The sequence below is a fragment of the Halichoerus grypus genome, chromosome 9 (assembly GCF_964656455.1).
Source record: "Halichoerus grypus chromosome 9, mHalGry1.hap1.1, whole genome shotgun sequence".
Taxonomy (NCBI): Eukaryota; Metazoa; Chordata; class Mammalia; order Carnivora; family Phocidae; genus Halichoerus; species Halichoerus grypus.
In genome coordinates this window covers 3,212,405-3,225,146 of record NC_135720.1, presented here as the reverse complement: position 1 = coordinate 3,225,146, position 12,742 = coordinate 3,212,405, and the positions used below count along the sequence as shown (strand labels likewise).

The window sequence follows — 12,742 nt, the reverse complement described above, 5'->3', positions numbered from 1 at the left end:
ATGAGAAAAATAAGCTTTTCTTCTCAAAACTATAGCTTTGGGAACTGGGGAGAAAGGATTTTAATCACAACCCACTTGTAGGTTTCTGGGTATATTGCCATAATCCAAATGTAGTGTTTTTATTACAGAGCTCTATAATTTTCTAGTGTGGGCTAACACATTTTTTTAAATATATATAATATTAGGCCAGAAAAATAGAATTGGGGGTCTAGATCCCTTTAACTTTATGTGAGCTTCTACTTTTCTGGTTGGCTGTAATTTTAACCTGATTACAGATGTGCCATCTTAATCTTACATAGATATCATGGATTCCCTTGCTCATATTCTTGGTCAGGAATGTGTTCATGACACATTCTCTTTTTAAATACATATTTTGAAAAGTAAGTTTTCTTTTTAGAAGGCATAATCCCTATCTATCACCACCACCTTCCCCAAAAAAGAAAAAAGAATAAAACAATCTGGCCACATACATTCAAAGTGGCAGGGATCAATTTTTAAAGGTCACTTTCACCTTATATACATACAGGGAGTCAGGCCCTCTGTAATCCCAAAGACAAGGAGTTCAGATTGTATAATTCCTTTTTTAAAAATTGGGCTATACATTTATTGTTCGTGAAAAATTTAGAACCTACCTTAATCTTGGTAGAGAAATAATTCATAGGACTTTCCCATTGCATTCTGAATTAGGACAGATGCCAAGGATCTCAACAAGATCTCGAGATTTCTTATACGCAGCAATACCTTATTCTAAGGGTTCCATAAATAGAGCCAGGCAACGATTTGTTTTATTGGCTTGGAATCCTATCTACGATGCTATAGCACATGTCACTGTTTCTACCCACTTTCCAAGACCTTTATCTCTTTCATTTCTCACAACAACCCTGATAGACGAGCATTTTCTTTCTCCATCTTTGCAGATAAGGAACTTGAATTTTTGGAGTGGGTAACTCTCACTCAAATCCAGGTCTTTTGCACCAAACTGCAAGCTCTTTGCACCATGTGGCTGCCACTGCCCCCTTGCATAACCAGAAAAACACTGTTTGGTTTATTTAAATATTAATTCCCTGAATCTGGGTCACACTTAGAAACTCAAACGTGCCAAGATCCTGCCTGTCTTCTACATGTAAAACCAGTCTCTCCAGCCAGAGTCGAAGGCCCCTGCAGAAAGGGCCGTGTGCCTCAGGCTCCCCGGGTTCCCTGGCCATGCCCTCCAGAACCCTCCACCCAGGCTCCTCTTACGCCCTCAGGTCACTCCTGGAGTCCTGACACTTGCCGGCCTGCCAGGGGGCGGGCACTCGGGTGGACCCTAGGAGGACAAGACCCTGGTGGCAGCCTTCACAGAGCAGCCGGCTACAGAGGGCTGCAAGTTTTCTGTGAGGTGGGCTCCCGGTGCTGTGGCCGCGGGACCCCAAGGGACTGTCCACGCCCTCGAAGTCCAGCCCTTCCCCAGCAGCCCCTGCTGGTACCTGGGCTGGGCAGGAGCCACAGTGCAGACCGGGGCCGCTTTCATTTCCCAGTTCTATCCGGGCAGCGGTTTATCCAAAAAATATTCTTCTAATACATTTGTCAATAAATCGTCTGATTTAGGCTATACCTACATGTGAGCGGCGATAAGATCTAGTAGTTATGGCATCGAGAAAAACTTTGAAGGAGCAAATTGCTGAGGAGAACTACGTCCCGCCTGTATGGCAGAGAGAGTACCCTAAACACTCAGCTCTGGCACGGAGTTCTAGGTTCACACTCAGTAAGTGTGAACTTCGTGCGAACTGGGATCCGTGTGTGGCCCAGAAATCACAGGTGGACTCGAAGGAAGCCCGAGCGTGGACTGAGCCCCGGGCAACGATAACTCAGGGGTCAATGAGCTAACTGATAAGTGAGCAATGCTGACTTTTAGAAACACTTCTTCCTCTCCTTTGGGAAGTTTCAAAACCCCTCAGCCTTATTTCTCTTAACCTCTACGGTCCACGACACCGCTATAACGCCGCCTTACTGGCCGAGCTCCAATGGGCCGGCCATCCGTAATGCTCAGCAAGCAGGGGTTCTGAGGATCAATCAAGCTCCAACAAGTAGCATCAAAACAAGAGTTCAGCCACTAGATGGAGAAATTGCCCCAGTCAAGCACAAAGCACCATCCCGGTTCTCTGCTGGAAACACAAGCAGTAAAGATATTTATAAACGCCATGTTGTCCAAACATGTAAGCTCTAACTTTTGTCAATTCATCTGATGTGCTTTTGTTTGAATTGCTCCAATCGGGTAGGCATCTCATGTTCATCTTTACTGTTTTACGCTGTTATCATCCACGGTTCAGTGCTGTCTACCTAAATCTCTGGAAAATCATTTGTCCTCTTTTGCATTTTTGTGGTAATTAGCATTGAGTAAATACATGCAGATTTCACTTCCCATTCTGCAGCTCACTTGAGAAAGTACCAAGGTTCACAACAGATTAAAATGCCCCTTTGGGACAAGGTCTTCGCACCAGCTTTCACCAAATCTCGCCCAAAAAAAGAGGAGTCTGAATACTAACTAGACCAACCAAATTTGGATATTGCCTTTATTTTGCAGAAAATGTTTCCTGCTGATTGTCTTTGGCTACTTAAAAGAAAAATATAAACAATCATAGGTTTAACAATACAAGAGATTAACTACCTATGCTCAAAATAAACACATTCTAGTGGGCAGAGCAGGCGGATCTGCGTTTCTACTACAATCTGCTGTCCTCAGCTTTGACAGGATTCTGTCCTTCACAGCAGCGTCCACTGTGGCAGGCGCCACCAAGGGCCTGGAAACCAGCCCCGCGCAACAAGGAAGAGAATTAAGTGTGCTTTTTCTCTTGCTCAAGTAGGACTGGTGGGGTTTACGGACTCCGATGTGCCAAGTCACCTATGGGCCGTAGGAGAAACAAACAAAAAGTTTCTGGACCCTAGCAAATCATTTTTATTGTGAATCGTGGTAAGTCTGGCCAGCCGCATGGCTTCCAGGCCCAGTTCACCTGCGGGCATCGGCGGCCCCAGACGGTGGGCACGCACTCCTGGGGAACAGGAGAACACGGATCCCTCCCATTTTAAAGGGAGGGTGATAGGGCCTGTTTCCTTCCCTGGACACGTGAGCTGCCACTCTGTACCCGGGGATCAACCGAATCCACACTGGAGGCCCCACACAGAAGTCCTGCGTCTGTCACAACGCGGGCCTTGCTTCACATGGAAGGTGGTGACACGGGCGTCCACGAGGCTATGAGGCGGGCTTGGGCCGACGCGTCGTACTGGCCGTCGGGAATGTCTGCGGCCGTGGGGGCCCCTTCGTACAGCGGGGATCCCGAGGAGGAGGAGGCCTGGGCCGGGTGGGTGAGGGGCGCAGCGTGCGAGGGGGAGCCCCGAAAGAACTGCGCCCCCAGCCCGCTGGACATGGCCGCCGTCTGAGCCCCGGGCGTGACGGCGCCGTTGCTCACAGACCACAGGCTGGGGTACTGGCTGCAAGGGGAAAACCGAGACACTCAGGCAAGCAGAGGTGGAGCGAGGCTCGGGACCAGCGCGCAGGGGACTGAACACCGAGACCTCCCGCTCCCCAGCACCGCCCGACGGCGTCTTCCCAACAGGCCGGGGGCTCTCAACCACACCCTGAGGCGCCACAGAAGCCACTCTCTATCTGTCAACAAGAAACAAAATTGCGGGCCCCGCGTGCAAAGGTTGTGTGCGGTTCACGCTCCGGCCGGGGCGCCAGCCGTTCTTGCTGCCAACCCCTCCAGGCTGGGCGTCTGGCGCTCTCGTTCAGACCCCAAGTCCCCGGATCCCCTGAATCAGAGGTTTCGGGGGTGTGCCCAGGTGTCTGTGCTAATCAGCACGCCCCGCCCCGCCGCTGGGGTTCTGGCCGTGGAAACAGCACCTTCCTGGAACATTAAGGTACAAAAGGTGCTCGATACAAGCACCGTCCCGCGCTCTGTCCCGCGCAGGAACACGCAGGCCGGCGGGATGCGGTGCGGGACCAGCAGCCGGGAGCCAGCCCCGGACGCACACTGGGTCCTGCCTTGCACGGCCGTGTGGGTACCCCGGCCTGCGGCCAGGTGAGAGCCCGCTTCCCGATGCATGGAGGAAGCAGCTAGAAACAAGTACGAAGTCCTTCAGTCTAGCAACGCAGATTTAAACAGCATCCAACTATGCTAAAATTGCTTTGAGAAAATGTCTTTCCCTTACTCCATACTGTGCTGTCTTGTTCACCAAGCCCTGTTCTGTATTTCAGATGTATTTGACCTCAAAAACAAACCTGAGTTGAACGAAGTAGTTTACTATCCCCATTTCACAGAGAGAAGAAACAGCTCTGAGATGCCCCATCAGAATGGGGCCGCAATGGGACTATGGGGTCTCCAAGGCCGGCTGTTTGTAACCTGCAGGTTAGTCCATTTATGTGCAGGTTTCCGAGCGACCTTCGGGCCCTTGAATTGTTGGCTGCCTTGTGCATTGTTTGCTTTATTTTTTAAGAGAAGACAATTAGATCGTAATTATAAAGGAATTGTTTCCGAGACAAAAGAATTAAAATCTTGGGCATATTTTGGTATTCTATATACAATAAATTGCACTGCTTTCATAGTCAAGATAACTTGTTTACAGATTCACTCTGCTCTGAGCCAACAACTTGTTAAATCATTTAATATCTCTGAGCCTGTTTCTTCAGAAAATGAAAGTTGACTTTCAGCTTTGACTTAGTTTTTTATAATAATCCTATGAAAAACAGCAATACATTTACCAAGCAGCTTGATTTTTAAGCCAATCTCCCGGTACATTATTTTCAAGCAACAATAAAATATTCATTTTTCTGTACTAGTTACCAGCATATATGTTAAGGACTTTGATCCTGTAACCACAGAAAAGCCAACACATTTTTTTTCCCTCAATTTAATAGCTCTTGTCAAAAATGGTTCTAGAAACATTCCTTCAAATTTCACCTGCTGACCCCAACAGCTCTGTAAAGACATGCTGAAGCTGGGGTTATATAACATATTTTTTCTTGTAGAAACGAGGCTCAGAGAGTTTAAGAGACGTGTCCTCTATAGGAACTAGTAAGTGCCAGAGCCAGGATGGGGGCCCTGGCTTCCCTCTGTTACAGCCCAGCTCCATGCATGCCACCCCGAGGGGGCCACTGGTCCTCCCAGAAGTCAGGCTGGAACAGTAACCCAGGGTCATGTAACCTGGGGTCCCGGGTTAGTGATGCAACTACCAGTAACAGCCAGCCGCCCACAGGTGAAGGGGCAGAATAAAAACTAATGGATGGAGATGGCATGATGTCACACTCAGGGTCCCAGGACAGTGCGCATCATGTCCAGACATACGTTACCTAGAGCCGGTGGGTGGGCCGGTGCTGTGGCTCATGGGGAGCATGCTGGTATGGGCAGGCGTCCCAAGGCTGGGCCAACTGTCATGGGATTGGAGCATGGACAAACATGCAGATGGATTGTCAGAATAGGCTGTGGGGCGAAGAAAGCGTCGTTAGTTGGCGGGGAGGTGGTCTTCCAGGAGCGACAGAATGCAGTGAAATACTAGCAACAACTGGCACTATCCAACACTGAAAACAAAATGAGTCTGGGATATGGAACAGAAGACTACCCAGGCCAGTGGGTTAAGGGTCTGCCTTCGGCTCAGGTCATGATCCCGGGGTCTGGGGATCGAGCTCTGCGTCAGCCGCCCTGCTCAGTGGGGAGTCTGCTTCTCCCTCTGCCGCTCCCCCTGCTCGTGCTCTCTCTCTATCTCTCTCTCTCAAATGAATAAATAAAACATCTTTAAAAAAAAGAAGACTATCGGTTGGCCTGTTTAACTGGTCATCAAAGGCAAATATTTATGGCCAAATGTATATATTAGAAAATAAATTCTAGTAAACCCAAGCTTTTTCTTTATCTTCAGATCAATAGATGCCCTGTAGAAAGGGATCCTACGATCACTTGATTGGGGATTAATTATCCTCAAAAATAAACATAAGTATAACTTTAACCTGCCTTTTCCCAAAATATTATTTCTTAAGAGATGAAAACACCTTAAAAACCATTACTCCGGGCAACACTAAAATATGATCTTCTAGCCTCAGAGTCTAGCGCTGCTTCAACAAGACCCCATGACTATTTCTTCATCAATAAGGTCCTTTCATTTCAAATCAGCTTTAATTGCTTAATTGTTTTATGGTGTTCATTAGCTATGTTCCTCCTTTTAGAGCCAGACAAAATTAAGTCTGGGCGTACGTGGTGTTAGAGGAAGTTAGATAAAGGGCTCTCAGCGGTCCAGCCCTGTGTTCACAGTCCATAAGCACGATCGGGATCACTGGAAGCCTGCTGATTCCGCCCGCCTGGGCCGGTTCCGAGGTGATGCTGCTCCAGCCACCACACGTGGAGAAACATGCTTCGTGGATCAGTGGGAGTCATGGAAAATCGTGCGTGGCTTTAGTTAAGCCAGTAATTGTTATACCTGGCTGACCCAACACCATCACTTTAGAGAGGTTCATAAACGATCCAAACCTGGGCCCCTAGAGATGGACCCACAGTTGTAGGGTGAAAAAGTTCCAGCAGTGACTGAGTGCATTCGGCACCACAGCCCCTGGTCTGAACCTCTCAGCGGCTGAGCCAGCGGCCACAGCTTGGACCTGAAATAAAGGTCCCTCTTGAGCCCACCAAAGAACTGGCCTGGGTGTGTGTTCCAAAAGAGGTTCTCCTAGCCTGATCTCTGGTCTCCATCCTACAGAGGCCTTTCCTGCAGTGGTTTTCCATCCACCCCCATACCCCAGGCGGACTTTGACTTAGGACTTACTTGGAGAATTATTCCGATGTGCGTAAGGGTTGGGGTAGGGGGATGGCCGGTGGTTCCTCAGGGCGGGGTACCTTTCACAGCCATGCGTGGAGGGAAGTGAGAGGGGCCCTCCGAACTGAGGGTGGGGGGTGGCAGGTGGGCACAGGCTGCTGGTTCCAGGGATGAGCCACCCCCCTGCTGTGGGAAAAGAATGCTGAGTAACTGGCATTTGCATTACCTCCATTATTTAAAGGACAGGAGAGCTGAGACCTGGAATCGGTGGGTCTCTTCCTGAGGGGTCCCCGATGAAGTGAGGACGCATAGTGTCTTGCACTGAGTCCCCAGTCCAAGTCCTAAGGCATCTGGGCCTCAGCTCCACATGAGAGGCCACGGGTTGACCAGGGTTTCCAAACCCACGGGGCACCTGAGAAGAGCTGGGAGACCCCAGCCTCAGCCAACGCCCACTGCTTCCTCAACCTCTCTTATTCAAACCTGCCAGAATCTTCCCAGGCCCATCAGCTTCCAAGCCCTACCTGCTGAGCATGAAAAAACATAGAAACACAAAATTCAGAGCCAGATGCGCTGGAGACACACGGGGCAAGTCACGTGTGTGGTGCCCCCCCCGCCCCCACGTTGGCCTGCTCCTACCACCTCACCACGACGGGGAGCTGTGTCCTGGCTGGACGTGTGTTGTTTTCTGCCCACTTTTCTTCTGCTTTAGGCTCACCTTCTCCCCACTGTGCACATCCGTCAGAAAAATCACTCTGATGTTACCCTGCCTGCCTCTCACACTCCAATCTCTTCTCCATTGCCTGCTTTTAAGTCTGTTGTTGTTGCTTTTAATTCAGGAAAGCAACCTCTAAGAGGACAACTACTCTGGCTATAACTTCCAAACAACAAACAATGCTTCAGGCAACACTGAAATGAGAGAAAGGTCCGGATCTGCCCACAAAGCCTGCCCCCCATCAAATGCCCGAGTGATGGCAGCCCACGAGCCACTTTAGGAGAGCTGTTTGTTAAATTAGCCCAGAAGACGATCAACGAAGAAACAGAGAACAGAAAACGAGTGTCCGCAGAATGGGCCATGTTGGTCCCCGCGGCCTCTGGAAGTGGCAGCAAGCACTAACTTTTCTCTCCCGATAATGTCAGTTATTTAAATTCCAAGCCCCTTCCCTGCATAGAGAGGAGAGCCACACAAAACTTTGTCTCCTAACAGACACTGCTCCCTAGACCTGTGCCACTTTGCTCTGGCTCGTGGAACTCGGAAAGGAAGCTGGACTTAAAGCACTTTCCCCATCCTACAAGCCACTGTCCCCACCACCAAAACCAGCCGGAGTTGCTGGGCCGCTCTTGGAACTGAAATGGGCTACGGGAAAAACCACATCTGCTCATAAGCATCCTTCCAAAGGTGGTCCTTCGGTCTGCCATCATTAATAACAAGAGAAACCATCTCAAAGTGGCTATAACGAGCTGGCTTCTCCACTTGCCCAATAGAGCAGAGTCTAAACCCCACCAAGATCTCAACCATCTGACACAGCCATGGTGGGAGCTGCCTCGGAGCCAAACAACCGAGCCCAGGTAAGTTCTCCCCTGGCTTCTCTGTCAAGAGTCCCAAGTGCCAGATGCGCATCCACAGCCCTCAGGTAGAGCAGAGGTTGAAGTCAGTACTAACATAGCTCCAACATCATGGGCCCACGTTGGGCAGTCTGCTCCCCAGCCACACTCAGAAACCCGCTGTCGGCTGCATCCCCAGCTCTGGCTCTCAGCAGCCTAGTCCCGGAAGCAAGGGACGTGGGGACAGAATGCAACAAACCGTACATTGGGAGTACCCAGACTGCTGGCTGTCTCCAGGTTCTTCCATCATATCTTTGTGATCACTTCTGTCAAAAAAGTGTATTGAGTCATCAAAAAGGACAACATTCAGAAAATAGCATTTGCAGCAATATTTCCTCTTTCTGCATATTTCTTTGCCCAAAGGGTATAGTTAGAATTCTCTCACCTTTCCTTCGCATCAAGGAAAGCTTTTGCAAATGGATTGTATTTAATTTTAAGAGCCGTGATCTGAAAAAAAAAAAAAAAGAAATCACATTGACTGGTACATTGTCCATTAGCCAGAGGATTTAATTCAGTCCCGAGAAATTGGGAAACATCAGTACCCCCTCCTTTAAATATTCAAACATAATCAGACTTTCTTCCAGGTCTATTTTTCTATTTGGGTCTGAAGTGGCTGAGTAATTGTAATATTTAACAAAGAACAGTACATTTATGGAAGTTTTTAAATGCTGCTTTTCTGAGTGGAATTCACAGTGAGTTTAACCTACTGCTGACAACATTCTGTGTGCATAAATCACCCAAACATGGCTCAAAACATTCCCTGAATCTGCTTAGGAAATAGTGATTTGCTCCCTCTAGTTGGCACTCAACCCTGACAACTTAACCAGCTAATCACAAAATGTCTGTACTTTGGGCTCAGACTTAGAGATTTACAGGCACTAACTGGTATTTCGTATCTAGATGACCCTTCACACTGCCCAGGTTTGGAGGGTTGCCCCCCACCCTTTCAGGAAGATCTCCAAAGATTGCCTCTCTCACTCATCTTGTTCTCAAGAAATTCTCATAGAACTTAACCTAAATATTTTCTTCTTTTCACTCAGAGAATTTAGGAGATGGTTCTAGTTTTATAGACACTTTAACAGAGAATTAAAAGAGAAATGCTTAAACAGGCACACATTTTAAAATTTCTCCCCTCTGTCCCAATTTTATGGTCATAGTAGATTATTTGAAAAGGCATAACTTTTCAGTCTAAAGTACACCAACACACAGGATGTCCGCATTCTTTGCGACCTCCCAGGGGACACATGCCCACCCGGCCGCTCACCTCCTCGTTCTGATAAGCGGTCACTGCGATGAACTGGGTCTCTGGGAAGCAGTGGCTGGTGATCATGCGCTGTGCGCCCCCAACTCTCACTATGTGGATCCGAGGCTCGTACTTGTGTAAGGAGTTCAACATGATCTGAGGGAAGCACACAGACAAGACCTTCAGATAACAAGACATCCATTTGCCCTGCTGTTGAGAAGAAAAATACATCCAAGGTGCAGAAAATGCTGTAGCTCACAAGAAAGTGTCTTTACTGTTGAAGTTGGTGGGTTTCCCCTCAGGTGCTGCTTCCCACAACTGGTTTAAGGAAAGGAATGTGAGGTGCTACACACCATTAAAGGGAATGAATGCCCATCGGGAAATCCTTTGACCGGGTACAATAATGTCCTAATGCTTCCAGGATGGCTAGAGACATCTTTAAAAGCCTGAGCTTGTTTGCACCTTGCTTGAACATGGGGCCTCCCAGTAAAAAATCCCCCAAGTAAAGACATTCTTAGAAGAAAACAAATTTACAAATCTGTTCAGACCACACAGCAAACACGATAGCATATATTTAGCTGGAAAGTGACCGCTTACTATCAAGGCTGATATTTTCTCTACCTCTAGGCAAGGTGAAGACTTGAATGCAAAAGTTCCCCAAAGCCTGAGACCTGCTGATCCGTCAAAGGTGAAGCTCTGCACCCTCCCCCGAGCTCCCCGCCTTGGTGTTACCATCATCAGTTTACTATAAACAACACTGAAGGCTTAATTGAGGAAGGCTGTGGCAGTTTCTCCAGGACAGATGTCACCTCCCGCGCAAGCACAGTCCCTTCCACCACGCCCAAGGTGCAGACCCGGACTCGCCTGGCGCTGTCCCTGCCCCCCCCCCCACGCCCCGCGGGCTTCATCACACCTACCTGACCCCCTCCGTTGAGCTTGTTGGTGAGCTTGACTTTGCTGAAGGAGACGGGCGCCTTCATCCAGTGGGCCCCGAAGTTGGGCGAGTCGGGGTGGATGTAGACGCAGCTGGGCGCCTGAGGCTCAGGCTTGCCCCCCGGGACCCACTCTCCGTTCACGTACTTCCAGCGGTGGTTGTCGGCAGCCACGAAGTCCAGCAAGAAGGAGTACATGGCGTTGGGGTCCAGGCCAGACACGTTCACCTTCAGCACCGGGAACATCCTCCTGCAAAGGAAGGAGTGCAGCCGGAGGACCCCGGATCTGAGCCTTTAGACCTTTAGACCTAAGGCACAAAGCTTGGGACAGAGGCATCTGTCATTGTGGGGCAAAGAGAAGCCTTCCCAGGGCCCCCCACAAGTCCCCAGCGTCCTCCACACTATCCCACCGCCCCCGGAGGCAGGGTCCCCGAGGACCTGGCCGAGGGTTCCCGCGAGCGGGCAAGACGCGGGTCTGGGAGACTTCTCCCAAACTTCCGCGGAGAAAACCCCAGAGAGTGACGATGAGGGGACACAGGGCTCTGTTCCCTAGCCGAGCGGAAAGGAGCAAGAAGACCCCCACTGGGAGAAAACCTCGGACAGCGGGCAAGTGTCCCCCAGGCCTCCGGAACGCCTGGCGCACGCCGAGCTCGGGCGCGCCTACCTGCCGTTCTTGGTCACGATCATCTCGTTGGTGAGCTCCTTGAAGCGCAGCCACAGCTCGCTCTCCTCGAGGCCCACGCGCAGCTCGCGCTCCGTGGGGTCGCCCTTCTCGCTGCCCGCCTGCAGCTCGCTCTCCACGGCGCTCAGCAGGTGGTCCACTCGGTACTGCAGGCTCTTCCCCGCGCTCTCGGCGCCGGGGGAGCTCATCCTCCCGCCCGCCCCCTCCCCACCGCCCCCCGAAGCCCCGACTCGCTACGCGAGAGCCACCTTCACCCCCGTCGGCGGCCGCTTTGCCGAGACGGCGCGGGGCTCCCAGCACTGGCCCCGGAGGAGGGCGCGGACCGAGATCTGGGGGGGAGGGGGCGGGGAGGGGGTGGGGGGGAGGTTATTCCACTTGAACTCCCGCGAGGCACGGCCAGAGTAGGTCTCTGCCGAGGGAAACTGCGTCCCCTCCCATAAATAGAGCGGCGGCGGCGGCGGAGGGGGCCGGCGGATTGGGCCGCGCGCCCTTTGAAGTGCGGGGGCAGCTGCCCATTGGCCGCGCGCGGCCATTTCAGACCCGACCGGCGGGCCGGGGCGCCCGGGGGCCCACAATGGGCTCCCGCGCCTGCTTCCTGTCAATCCCGGCCCGGGCCCAGCGCGCCGCGGCCCAGCCCCGACACCTCCGCCCTCCCCCAAATGTTTGCACCTCCATCAAAGCGGCGGGGCGGGCCGCGGGCGCGGTGGGGGTGGAGGAGCCGGGCGCCCGAGCTCGCCCCGGCCCGCACGTCCCCGAGGGGCTGCCGGGCCGCCGGCGACGCGCCCCACCTCTCCCACGGGTGCCAGCCGGGACCGCCCCGCGGGCTCCCCTGCGGCCGCCCTGCCCCGGCGAGCCCAGCCCCGCGGCTCTCGCTCCTTTGAAGGCTCGGCGCTGCACCGAGCGGAGTCGCCCCGACACGTCCCTCGGCCCGCGGCGCGGCAGGTGTCTCCGCTGACACCTGAGCCCGTGGAGCGGCGCACCCCGCGCCTTCGCCGCTGTGGGAGGGGGAGCCCCGCGCCCGGAGTCTCTGCCGCAGGCTGGGCTCCGCGCCCACAGAGGGAAATACTCAAAGATCAACAAAACGAGCCCTTTTTAGAAGTTTTCCCGCCTCCTGTGTGAAAAGAGGACTTTGATGACGAGGTTTGCGCGTGCACTCAGTGTGACCTGGGAGTTTGCGTGGCTTCTGTGGGCTGACCTTTGTTCCTGTGGGAGGTGGGAGCGGGAAGGCGCTGGCCAGCGTGCCCTCCCGAGAGCGGGGTTTGGGGCGCGCCTCCCTGCCGGGCCCCGGCCAGCCGCCGCGCCCGGGGGTGTGGGGAGCGGGTGGTTTATTACCTTTCGGTGAGAACCTCCGCGAGGAGAGCGAAGGAAAGGTGACAATGAGCAGGAAATAGTTCAATAAGGTCTCTTTAAACAGTAACATTCCTCCCAAAACGGGAGCCCAGGAAGAGAGAAGGAAGTAGAAGCTCGGAGCGCTGGCTGTGCGCCTCGGAGCCCCTTGCCCACCACTCG

General features: G+C 52.1%; 1 protein-coding gene across 3 annotated transcripts; it reads right to left on the bottom strand.

Moving 5' to 3' along the window:
- Positions 1-2,653: 2,653 nt before the first annotated feature.
- TBXT (T-box transcription factor T) lies at positions 2,654-11,421 on the bottom strand. 3 transcript variants are annotated; one of them, XM_036122903.2, is made up of 8 exons: positions 11,216-11,421; positions 10,537-10,801; positions 9,641-9,775; positions 8,762-8,823; positions 8,581-8,642; positions 6,784-6,960; positions 5,327-5,456; positions 2,654-3,468 (listed from the first exon to the last, which is right to left on the bottom strand). In XM_036122903.2, exons 1-8 carry the CDS (start codon positions 11,419-11,421, stop codon positions 3,195-3,197), a joined length of 1,311 nt encoding a protein of 436 aa, XP_035978796.1. In that variant the 3' UTR covers positions 2,654-3,194. The 3 variants fall into 3 exon arrangements, with proteins under 3 accessions (XP_035978796.1, XP_077910509.1, XP_077910510.1); XM_078054383.1 differs by having other exon boundaries at positions 6,784-6,957; XM_078054384.1 differs by lacking the exon at positions 6,784-6,960.
- Positions 11,422-12,742: the final 1,321 nt, after the last annotated feature.

Excerpts from the sequence above, each read along its gene's own strand:
- TBXT (XM_036122903.2), bottom strand. The coding sequence starts at position 11,421 with ATGAGCTCCCCCGGCGCCGAGAGCGCGGGGAAGAGCCTGCAGTACCGA. Across the intron at positions 9,776-10,536 it reads AGCTCAACGGAGGGGGTCAG|ATCATGTTGAACTCCTTACA; the intron begins GTAGGTGTGATG and ends TGCTTCCCTCAG. Across the intron at positions 5,457-6,783 it reads ACATCGGAATAATTCTCCAA|CCTATTCTGACAATCCATCT; the intron begins GTAAGTCCTAAG and ends TTCGCCCCACAG.